The 12,826-nt window shown below is 29.7% G+C and overlaps 1 protein-coding gene across 2 annotated transcripts; it reads left to right on the forward strand.

Moving 5' to 3' along the window:
• Positions 1–919: 919 nt before the first annotated feature.
• On the forward strand, positions 920–7,648 carry LOC115890628. 2 transcript variants are annotated; one of them, XM_030910909.1, is made up of 3 exons: positions 920–1,101; positions 5,468–5,710; positions 7,350–7,648. In XM_030910909.1, the coding sequence occupies exons 1-3, from the start codon at positions 1,054–1,056 to the stop codon at positions 7,581–7,583; spliced, it is 525 nt and encodes a 174-aa protein (XP_030766769.1). In that variant the 5' UTR covers positions 920–1,053; the 3' UTR covers positions 7,584–7,648. The 2 variants fall into 2 exon arrangements, with proteins under 2 accessions (XP_030766769.1, XP_030766770.1); XM_030910910.1 differs by lacking the exon at positions 920–1,101 and adding an exon at positions 5,256–5,360.
• Positions 7,649–12,826: the final 5,178 nt, after the last annotated feature.

Raw genomic sequence — 12,826 nt, forward strand, 5'->3', positions numbered from 1 at the left:
GAAGAATATCTCGAAAGCTACTAATTCTACGGAAAATTAGAGAAGTACGATCATTTTTTATAGATAAATTACCTAAGCTTTATTTCTTTAATCTAAGATTTTTTAAATTGCACACCCCATTTTTCTGTAGATATTAAAGAAAAAAACTATTTTTTCACGGTGATGAGCACGGTGTTGCAATTTTTTCCCTAAAAACTACTCAAAAGGTACACAATCCGCCTAAAAGGCCAAGGTCGATGAATTACGCCGACACTTGGGTCTTTTCGTGTCTTTATTTACTGGACTAGTTCTTTTCAGGGTTCCGTACCCAAATGGTAAAATTATTTATTACCTATTGCTAAGACTTCGCTGCCCGTCCGTCCGTCCGTCCGTCTGTCACAAAGGTCAATCTTATGAACCGTTATAGCTAGACAGTTGAAATTTTTACAGATAATGCATCTATGTTGCCGCTATAAGAACAAAATACTAAAACAGAATTAAATAAATGTTTATAAATAAAAAGTACTTTCACTAAACATTATCTTTTAAGAAGTAATTTTGGCGATAGAATCTTTTCAAGTCCTCGGTGGCCGCGAGGTTAAAGCGTTTGGACTTTACGCCGCTATGACGTTGGAGCCGTTGCAAGGCAGGTTCGAATCCTAGTCAAGGCGACTTTTTTAATCATTTTTTTAATTTTTACATATTGTCATTGATTAATACAATTTTTGGTAAATGGTTTTTCATTTTTTAAATTACTGATACGCGCATTCAAAATTTCAGCTAAACGGAAAAGAAAATTATAATAATATAGTCTAATGTCGTATAGATAATGAATGGTATGAACCCTTCGTGCGCGAGTGTCCGACTCGCATTTGACCAATTTTTTTTTCAAACACGGGCTTACCCTAGTTGCTGTTAACGTAACTAAACTTACTCTATTCGATAATCCTCTTTCCAGAAGAGCAGCGCCATTGCTTGAAGTAGTAGAACTAGATCCTGCTTTGGGGGAACACTCATCCTCAACAAAAAAATTATTACCATCACCCTTTACTAACGAAGATTCAGTTGTGAGTAATGCTATGGCCCGTAGTCGAGCTTTCTTTTCTCGATATCGTCGACAATGTATGGATGGAGGATTCTTCAAATACATCATTATTAGTAGTATTATTACTAATAGTAGTTAATAATTTAATTTGATTATTTTTTTTGCGTTGTCTGTACGTGCGACATTTTTCTGCGTTCGATACACAGATTTTACTTTGTTCATTTTCTGATTTCTTTTTTAACGCTTTTATACGTTGCCTATAATTACGACATCTTTCTGCGTTTGTTATAGAAGAATTCTTTAACTTTCCATTTCCCTTTTGTGTTAAATCGTTATTATTTATCAGCGAAATCTCTTCCTCCTTTTGATTCATATCATTAGATTTTGTGATTTTTTCTTCTGATACGCTTTGACTGACATCGTCCGATTTTATTTGTTTAATGAGATTTTCTTCATTTTGTAGTTCTGAAATATTTAAATTTCTTTCTTTATCCTGGTTATTATCTGAACCACTTAATAATGACATCTGTTTGTCCTCCATATTGTTTATGTTACACTAGGTACAAATTTCTCAGTGGTAACCACGTTCACCCATCTCACTTACATTAGATAATATGTTGTTAGTAAGTACCTGAAATTAATTAGGATATCTGTCATGCCCAAACACCAGAGGTGGGATTCTGTAAGCTCGTAATATGAAATTTCTTGCTAGTGACTCATTATTCTTATGATATTTTGTAGGATGTATATTTATGATATTTTATTTATGATATTTTTAGGACGTACATATATCGTCAATTTTTTTCATAGATTTATTGATATTTCTTGAACATGTGCAATCGAAATAAAAAGAGCGCAAATTACCTTGAGAATGGTCGATAACATTCACAATATAATTTTACGTATAAAATATCATTTATCATTAATTTTAAATTAACTTGGCATTCTCTTTTTCCGGTATTTATTTATCAACAATAAACAATATCGACAATAAACAATATGACTGACGACAACAATATACAATATGACTGACAAAAAAACGGCGGCAGCGGTAACTTTGAAATGAAGATTGCTGTCATTTATATGTAAGATTATATAAGGAATGTCATCGATCGTCATTTCCAAGCTAACTGGACGACGTTTTTTTTTTCGGTTTGGTTTGGTTTGGTTTGGTTTGTATCAACATTTTATGAGTATATCGATGAATTTTATAAAATATATCGATATTTTGTCACCGTCCTACATTTTAAATTTCTTCTTTTTCTTGTTTCACGATGACCACGCGCCTTAAATTGTAAATTTCATTTACAAAATGATTCTGACGTTGTCTAAGATTCTGACCATAACCAAGAATTTCAATATCAAAACAAATAAACTATATGCTATGACTATGACTCCTATGACTATATATGATATACCTATAGGTTGTCATTTGATGGACTAAATATTTTCGATAAGAAAATTGAGTATGTGTGAGTCACTAGCAAGATATTTCCTTAGACAGTTACAGAATCCCACTGCAGGAGTCACTTTAGGGTAAACTTTGCTTTAGGGATGCATTGGCTAAAACTCTAAATGAATATTATAATAACACTAACTTACTTTATCCAACAAACTTATTTAATTGGCAAAAATGTCTTTCTTTATCCTATTATGCGAACTACTTAATAATGCCATCTTTCTCTCCCCCATGTTGTTAAATTACACATTTCTTAATGATAACCAAGCATCTCGGTTATACTAGATATGTTTGAAATTAATAGGAGACACTTTGAAGAAACATTGGTTAAAACTCTGATACTATAATAACACTAACTTTTTTAAAAAAATGTGTATATTTTAAATTAAAATTCCAACAAAATTATTCATTTGCTAAACATTAAGGGTACACACAAATTAATCTTGTTTATTATGCGAACTACTTACTTCTACTAAGATACGTCTTATCATAAGGTATTTACGTTACTTCAAGCGATATCGCTGTTTCGGTGTCACGATTTTGCGGTGTCGAGTGTCGCGCACAGACGTATGTATGGTGTCGACACGGTGTCGAGATCGCGACAGGGCGACGGGCGACAGCGCGACAGTCAATATAAAAGTGACCCAGTAGTAGCGATGGCAACGATATATCGATATATTAATGGAAGTATATCGATATAACTGCATCGATGTTTTACTTCCGATATATCGATATAATTTTTTGCGATATATCGGATTGCGGTGTCGGGTGTCGAGTACAGACGTACGGTGTCGAGATCGCGACAGGGCGACAGTGCGACAGCCGACAGCCAATATAAAAGTGATCCAGTAGTAGGGATGGCAATGACATATCGATATATTAATGGAAATATATCGATATATCTGCATCGATGTTTTACTTCCGATATATCGATATATTCTTTGCGATATATCGGAACAGCATTATTTTTAATACTCTAAAAAAATTATATCATCTGCGGTATATTTGTTATCTATTGGTGTGGTTGTGATCATTATTTGATTTCTACTGAATAGAAGGAAATAAATGAAGTGAAGAACACACGTAAATAAGTGGTGAAAGGCTATAAGTTATAGGGTTTTTCTTGGGATTGTTTATGTATACAGGTTGTTAATTTGTTTATTACTCGCGGCAAGAGCTTTATGGTTGAAATATGGCAACCTCGACCCGCTCGTCGAGAGACGACGGGACGGGACGAGTCGGCAGCTTAGTTTAGTACCACATTAGTACTCATTTGGAATGTAGGCAATCTTGCCATTCTATTCCCCAATAAGTAACCGTCCAGTTAACAATCTGTATATAAATTTCATTTTTTGATTTTATTGACAAACGTTTAATATAAATACTATTCATTCCAGTCAGGTTCCAGTAAACAGTTGCTTTATAATCTGCTACAATTAAAAAAATGGCGCTTCTAAAGAGCGCCATTTTGGCTACATTTTACTAAATTTTCGATAAGAAAATTGAGTATGTGTGAGTCACTAGCAAGATATTTTCTTAGACAGTTACAGAATCCCACCGCAGGAGTCACTTTAGGGTAAACTTTGCTTTAGGGATGCATTGGCTAAAACTCTAAATGAATATTATAATAACACTAATTTACTTTGATTGATTGATTGATTGAGTACTAGCTACCTAGTGCTACCATTTTTTATTTTTCCCACTGTAAACAAAAATACAATATGATCGAAAAAAAAAACGGTATCAGCGATGGGTATGAAATAGAGATCGCTGTCATTTTGTTCGAAAAATTATATGGGGAATGTCATCGATATCCATTTTCAAGCCAACTGGACAGTTTTCTTTAGATCATACGGTATTTCATGCTTACAGTTGAAATAAAAGAATTGTGTAATTTATATCGATATACAAAATATATCGATATTTTCCTTTCGATATATCTTGTGATACAATATATCGATATATTTAGTCTTTTTGCCATCCCTATCAAGTAGTAGGTATGATCACAGGGTATGATCTTGGTATGATCGAAAACAAAGGGCGGCGGCGGCGGCAGCGAGGCGCCTAGGTAAATCGACCGTCTAGCACGATAATACTTTTATTTAAACAATGATTTAATGTTTTTTAATTTCCTATAACATTTTTAGGAGGGCCATGAATGTTTTTTTGCTATAAAATGTAAATAAGAAGTAAAAAAAGTATTAAAAAATGTAACGTTCATGGAACTTAATTGCACAATTATTGATTTCAAAATACTTGAAACAGTATTTTAAACTTTTTATTAAGTAATAGCTATAAGAAGCGTGAAAAAAACAATAATGTTACTTTTTAGATTCAAATATGACAATATTAATGGGCAATATTGATTCGCTAAAAAATCAACAGTCTTGTCGCTTGGTTCGGCGACTATTTCTTAACTAGCGAACGCTCGTGTTACAAAGCGTTACATTACAACGCTCGGATCAAGTCATTCGCCGCCTTAAGAGATATGAAGAAGCTCAATTTAAGGGAAGCTTTCGCAATTTAATTGTCACTGAAACGCCGTTTTATCTGCAGATTTACGAAGATTTCATAGAATGTGCGCTTTCAGGGAACACAGCAGCTGACCGTTTTTGTGTGTAAAAATAGACTGAGGGAAATCAAAATATTTTGATTTAATTAGATTGTACCAAAAACACCCATTACTGTGGCTAGCTAAAATTGCTAAAATGTTCCGCATTTCATTGGGTGTATAGTGTATAAATGTGTTTTTTCCCATCCTCTTGATTTTCTCGCCTTTTTTTGGAAGTTAAAGCATAATGTATATATAATGTACATAACATATATGTGCTTCTGCATCATCCATATTTGAAACATTACTGGGAATGCAAACATATGGTTCGTAAATTTTTCGTCTTCATTTGCCATTCCGTTTGTTTTGTTCGGTGCAACATTAAGGTCTGTACGAAGCTTAAGATTTTTAACATTTTTTTTTTTAATTTTAGCATAAAGATACTTCGTGTACTGAATTCTACGCTGATTATGCGAAACGTGCACAACACGCTGAAACAATAGCAATTCTCGATTTTCTAACTGAAATGGAAGGACTTCTGGACCCTTTCACTCCCTACAACGCAGACTGCTTACTAGAGTCGGTGTTTTTGGGGGTCCAACCCGAATACGGAGGAAGAGGTATCGGCACAACGCTGTTCAAAATTACATTAGATTTGGCCAGTCTGCTTTATAAAGTAAGTTTACGTAAAGCCCCATACTCATGCTAACAGTTGATTCTCACTATACCATCCATATCAGCTACCTTCCATTTACAATAAATATTATATTATGTAAATGAATAGGACAATGCACACTATCCGTTCCGTTTCCCTTCCGTTTCATATCCTAGCATTTCATACATTTTTTTGGATTAGGAGGAGTGAAGCGTATCGGAAACAGCGTTGTCAAGTTCTTACATTTGAACTAGCTCTGCTAACATTTTGCTGATATTTATTTATTCTTTCACCTCTTAATTAAATCTATTACCTTTTTCAAAAGATACAACTTTTTATAACAAAACTTTTGTAATTATATAAATTGTACAATAAAAAGTATGGAACTGATACGCAACGGAAGTTAAAGTATAGCGTCAATACAATAAAAAATACGGAACGGATATGGATATATGGAATGGAAACGGAAGGTATAGTGAGAATTAACCTTAATGCGTCAACTGGCGACTCGTGTACTTGGCAAGTACACCAATATTTGCGTACTTATCGGTATAGCAAGTATACAATCTTTGTAAACAACATTTTTTGCAACAGGCTCGGCGCTCACGTGGCGCGACGAGTGACGTATAATTGCACAAGGAAACCACTCGCCCAACATGGCAAGTATATCCCAATAACAAATGTTTGTAAAAGTACACGAATCGTCACAGTCCGCCTTGAGCGCCAAGCTTGCCAAAGTAGTTTACAATGATGGTATACTTGCCAAGTACGCAAATACTGGCGTACTTGCCGAGTACACGAGTCGTTTGAGCCCGGCTTTAAAGCCCCTTCCTCAGAACGACGTCGTGTCGCGGGCGACACAGTTTGACTACGTTTGACATTTCAAACAACCAATGGGAGCTGTACTAAATTTAAAATTGACAGCTGTTTGAATTTTGTACAAATCTGATTGGTTCTTTTGTCGTGTCGCTGGCGACAGTCGCAGTTCTGAGAACGGAGCTTTAGTAGGTATACTACAAGGTGATATACTAGTATTTATATCTAGCCGTTAGCGCGGCATATAAAACAATTATTGTCATTAGCGTAACTAGCAATTTATCCTGGGGTTTAGCCCAGGGGGGGCCTAGGGCTTTTGTTTTTTTAAAAATGAAAAATAATTTTAAAAAACACATTTTTTAAATAAAACGTTTATATGAATTTCTCATCATAAATTTCATAGACTTGGTTATCAAATAGTGTTCCCGTAGATTACTTAAATACCTACAAATTTTCTAAAAAAAATAAAATTTAACACATTTTTTGAACACAACAAAATAATATTAACTAAACAAAACTAGAAAACGTCATTTTTACTGCATCACAAGCAAATAAAAATTAATACGTAGTCAAGAGTCATGATTCAGTATTTCTCTGGGGGGTGCCCAGCAGTACCTGATGGGGGGGGGCCGACTAGGCCCCCCGTGCTCCCCTGTAGTTACGCCAATGATTATTGTATAATGCCGTGCCCTTAGTAGAAGATTTTATACACATCGAAATAATTCTTTCGCATATTTTTCAGATTGTGTTAGTCATTATCAGTATTAAAATACTCCTAAATCTAATTAAATCTAATGTTGCTATAATATGAATAGTTTTTTAAACTTTTTTTAATACTTTTCAGGGACAAAATGTGAAGATATCTTTGGAGGAATCCTCTTTGCCACTTGAACCAATTCCTCAAATTGTAACTTCAATTCTCACTACCTTTAAAACTCAACAAATTACTAAACGTTTAGGCTTTGATTTGATCAAAAAAATATATTTTAAAGATGTTTATTTCAACGGTAGATCTTACGGTAGTCTACTTCGTGACGACAATCTATATTTTACGCTGGAATGTAAGAAAATAGAATAAAAATATTTAATGAAATTGAACTTCTACCTGTTTTAATAAAGCTTATTAAGTAAATTACATCTAAATGAGTAGTTTTATTTCTATTTCTATACATATAAATAAATGCGATTTTAAAACTTTATCAAAAAAGTGTATAACAAGTCTGTATACAGGGTGGTCCGAACTGTATTAAAATAAATAGAAAAAATCAATAAATCAATTAATCGATAAATCCATAAATCAATAAATCAATAAATCGTTAAATTCATAAATCGATGAATTGATGAATCGATAAATCAATAAATCCATAAATCAATAAATTCATAAATCCATAATTAATAAATCCATAAATCAATAAATCGATGAATCGGTAAAACCATAAATCAATAAATCGATATATCCAAAAATCAATAAATCGATATATCCATAAATCAATAAATCCATAAATCGATGAATCGATAAATCAATATATCAATAAATTTATAAATCCATAATCAATAAATCGATGAATCGGTAAATCCATAAATCGATAAATCAATAAATCGAAAAATTAATAAATCGATAAATCCATATATCAATAAATAGATAAATCAATAAATCATTAAAACCATAAATCGATAAATCAAAAAAATCATAAATGGATAAATCAATATGTCGATGAATCCATAAATCCATAAATCAATAGAACCATAAATCGATAAATCAATAAAACCATAAATCGATAAATCCATAAATCGATGAATCGATAAATCAATAAATCGATAAATCAATAAGTCCATAAATCAATAAATTTATAAATCCATAAATCGATAATAAATCAATAAATCGATGAATCGGTAAATCCATAAATCGATAAATCAATAAATCGATAAATTAATAAATCGATAAATCAATAAATCCATAAATCAATAAAACCATAAATCAATAAAATCATAAATCCATAAATCAATAAAACCATAAATCGATAAATCAATAAATCCATAAATCGATAAATCAATAAATTCATAAATCCATAATCAATAAAACCATAAATCAATAAATCGATGACTCGGTAAATCTATAAATCGATAAATCAATAAATCGATGAATCAATAAATCAATGAATCGATAAATCAATAAATCGATGAATCGATAAATCCATAAATCAATAGATCCATAAATCCATAATTCAATAAATCCATAAATCAATGAATCGATAAATCCATAAATCAATAGATCCATAAATCAATAAATCCATAAATCGATAAATCCATAAATCCATATATCGATGAATCGATAAATCCATAAATCCATATATCGATGAATCGATAAATCCATAAATCAATAAATCGTTTAATCGATAAATCCATAAATCAATAGATCCATAAATCAATAAATCCATAAATCGATGAATCGATAAATCAATAAATCGATGAATCGATAAGTCCGTAAGTCAATGAATCGATGAATGAACTAATCCATAAATCAATAGATCCATAAATCGATAAATCAATTAATCCATATATCAATGAATCGATGAATAAATAAATCCATAAATCAATAAATCAAAAGATCCATAAATCAATAAATCCATAAATCGATGAATAGATAAACAATAAATCCGTAAATCAATAAATCAATAGATCCATAAATCGATAAATCAATAAATCAATAAATCGATTAATCGATAAATCCATAAATCCATAAATCAATAAATCAATATATCCATAAATCAATAAATCCATAATCGATGAATAGATAAATCAATAAATCCGTAAATCAATAAATCAATAGATCCATAAATCGATAAAGCCATAAATCCATAAGTCAATAAATCCATAGATCAATAAATCGATGAATCGATAAATCAATAAATCCGTAAATCAATAGATCCATCAAACAATAAATCGATGAATCAATAAATCAATGAATCGATGAATCGATAAATCCATAAATCGATTAATTGATAAATCCATAAATCAATAGATCCATAAATCAATAAATCCATAAATCGATGAATCGATAAATCAATAAATCGATGAATCGATAAGTCCGTAAGTCAATGAATCGATGAATGAATAAATCCATAAATCAATAGATCCATAAATCGATAATCCATAAATCAATAAATCGATAAATCAATAAATCGATTAATCGATAAATCCATAAATTAATAAATCAATATATCCATAAATCAATATATCCATAAATCAATAAATCGATGAATCGATAAATCCGTAAGTCAATGAATCGATGAATAAATAAATCCATAAGTCAATAAATCAATAGATCCATAAATCAATAAATCCATAGATCAATAAATCCATAAATCGATGAATCGATAAATCAATAAATCCGTAAATCAATAGATCCATAAATCAATAAATCAATGAATCGATGTATCGATAAATCCATAAATCCATAAATCAATAAATCAATAGATCCATAAATCAATAAATCCATAAATCAATGAATTAATAAATCCATAAGTCAATAGATCCATAAATCAATAAATCCATAAATCGATGAAAAGATAAATTCATAAATCAATAAATCAATAGATCAATAAATCCATAAATCGATGAATCGATAAATCAATAAATCCGTAAATCAATAGATCTATAAATGAATAAATCGATGAATCAATAAATCGATGAATCGATAAATCCATAAATCAATAAATCGATAAATCAGTAAATCAATAAATCGATAAATCAGTAAATCAATAAATCAGTAATTCGATAAATCAATAAATAGATAAATCGATGAAAAGATAAATCCATAAATCAATAAATCGTTTAATCGATAAATCAATAAATCGATAAATCCATAAATCAATAGATCCATAAATCAATAAATCCATAAATCGATGAATGGATAAATCAATAAATCCGTAAATCAATAGATCCATAAATCTATAAATCGATGAATCAATAAATCAATGAATCGATGTATCGATAAATCCATAAATCAATAAATCCATAAATCAATAAATCAATAGATCCATAAATCAATAAATCCATAAATCCATAAATCAATAGATCCATAAATCAATAAATCCATAGATCAATAAATCCATAAATCGATGAATGGATAAATCAATAAATCCGTAAATCAATAGATCCATAAATCAATAAATCGATGAATCAATAAATCAATGAATCGATGTATCGATAAATCCATAAATCAATAAATCAATAGATCCATAAATCAATAAATCCATAAATCAATGAATTAATAAATCCATAAGTCAATAGATCCATAAATCAATAAATCGATGAAAAGATAAATCCATAAATCAATAAATCGATTAATCGATAAATCAATAGATCCATAAATCAATAAATCCGTAGATCAATAAATCCATAAATCGATGAATCGATAAATCAATAAATCCGTAAATCAATAGATCCATAAATCAATAAATCGATGAATCAATAAATAAATAAATCAATAAATCGATAAATCGATGACAAGATAAATCCATAAATCGATAAATCGATTAATCCATAAATCAATAAATCAATATATCCATAAATCGATAAATCGATGAATCGATAAATCCGTAAGTCAATGAATCGATGAATAAATAAATCCATAAATCAATAGATCCATAAATCAATAAATCCATAAATCGATAAATCAATTAATCCATATACAATGAATCGATGAATAAATAAATCCATAAATCAATAAATCAATAAATCGATAAATCGATGAATAGATAAATCAATAAATCCGTAAATCAATAAATCAATAGATCCATAAATCGATAAATCAATAAATCGATTAATCGATAAATCCATAAATCAATAAATCAATATATCCATAAATCAATAAATCCATAAATCGATGAATAGATAAATCAATAAATCCGTAAATCAATAAATCAATAGATCCATAAATCGATAAATCCATAAATCCATAAGTCAATAAATCCATAGATCAATAAATCGATGAATCGATAAATCAATAAATCCGTAAATCAATAGATCCATAAAACAATAAATCGATGAATCAATAAATCAATGAATCGATAAATCCATAAATCAATAAATCGATTAATTGATAAAACCATAAATCAATAGATCCATAAATCAATAAATCCATAAATCGATGAATCTATAAATCAATAAATTGATGAATCGATAAGTCCGTAAGTCAATGAATCGATGAATGAATAAATCCATAAATCAATAGATCCATAAATCAATAAATCCATAAATCGATGAATCGATAAATCAATAAATCGATGAATCGATAAGTCCGTAAGTCAATGAATCGATGAATGAACTAATCCATAAATCAATAGATCCATAAATCAATAAATCCATAAATCGATAAATCAATTAATCCATATACAATGAATCGATGAATAAATAAATCCATAAATCAATAAATCAATAAATCGATAAATCGATGAATAGATAAATCAATAAATCCGTAAATCAATAAATCAATAGATCCATAAATCGATAAATCAATAAATCGATTAATCGATAAATCCATAAATCAATAAATCAATATATCCATAAATCAATAAATCCATAAATCGATGAATAGATAAATCAATAAATCCGTAAATCAATAAATCAATAGATCCATAAATCGATAAATCCATAAATCCATAAGTCAATAAATCCATAGATCAATAAATCGATGAATCGATAAATCAATAAATCCGTAAATCAATAGATCCATAAAACAATAAATCGATGAATCAATAAATCAATGAATCGATGAATCGATAAATCCATAAATCAATAAATCGATTAATTGATAAAACCATAAATCAATAGATCCATAAATCAATAAATCCATAAATCGATGAATCGATAAATCAATAAATTGATGAATCGATAAGTCCGTAAGTCAATGAATCGATGAATGAATAAATCCATAAATCAATAGATCCATAAATCGATAATCCATAAATCAATAAATCGATTAATCGATAGATCCATAAATTAATAAATCAATATATCCATAAATCAATAAATCGATGAATCGATAAATCCGTAAGTCAATGAATGGATGAATAAATAAATCCATAAATCAATAAATCAATAGATCCATAAATCAATAAATCCATAGATCAATAAATCCATAAATCGATGAATCAATAAATCAATGAATCGACGAATCGATAAATCCATAAATCAATAAATCGATTAATTGATAAATCCATAAATCCATAAATCGATGAATCGATAAATCAATAAATCGATGAATCGATAAGTCCGTAAGTCAATGAATCGATGAATGAATAAATCCATAAATCAATA

This window comes from Sitophilus oryzae, unplaced genomic scaffold (assembly GCF_002938485.1).
Source record: "Sitophilus oryzae breed Bouriz unplaced genomic scaffold, Soryzae_2.0 scaffold_906_pilon_pilon, whole genome shotgun sequence".
Lineage (NCBI taxonomy): Eukaryota > Metazoa > Arthropoda > Insecta > Coleoptera > Curculionidae > Sitophilus > Sitophilus oryzae.

Excerpts from the sequence above, each read along its gene's own strand:
- LOC115890628 (XM_030910909.1), top strand. The coding sequence starts at position 1,054 with ATGCTATGGCCCGTAGTCGAGCTTTCTTTTCTCGATATCGTCGACAAT. Across the intron at positions 1,102-5,467 it reads TTCTCGATATCGTCGACAAT|CATAAAGATACTTCGTGTAC; the intron begins GTATGGATGGAG and ends TTTTAATTTTAG. Across the intron at positions 5,711-7,349 it reads TGGCCAGTCTGCTTTATAAA|GGACAAAATGTGAAGATATC; the intron begins GTAAGTTTACGT and ends AATACTTTTCAG.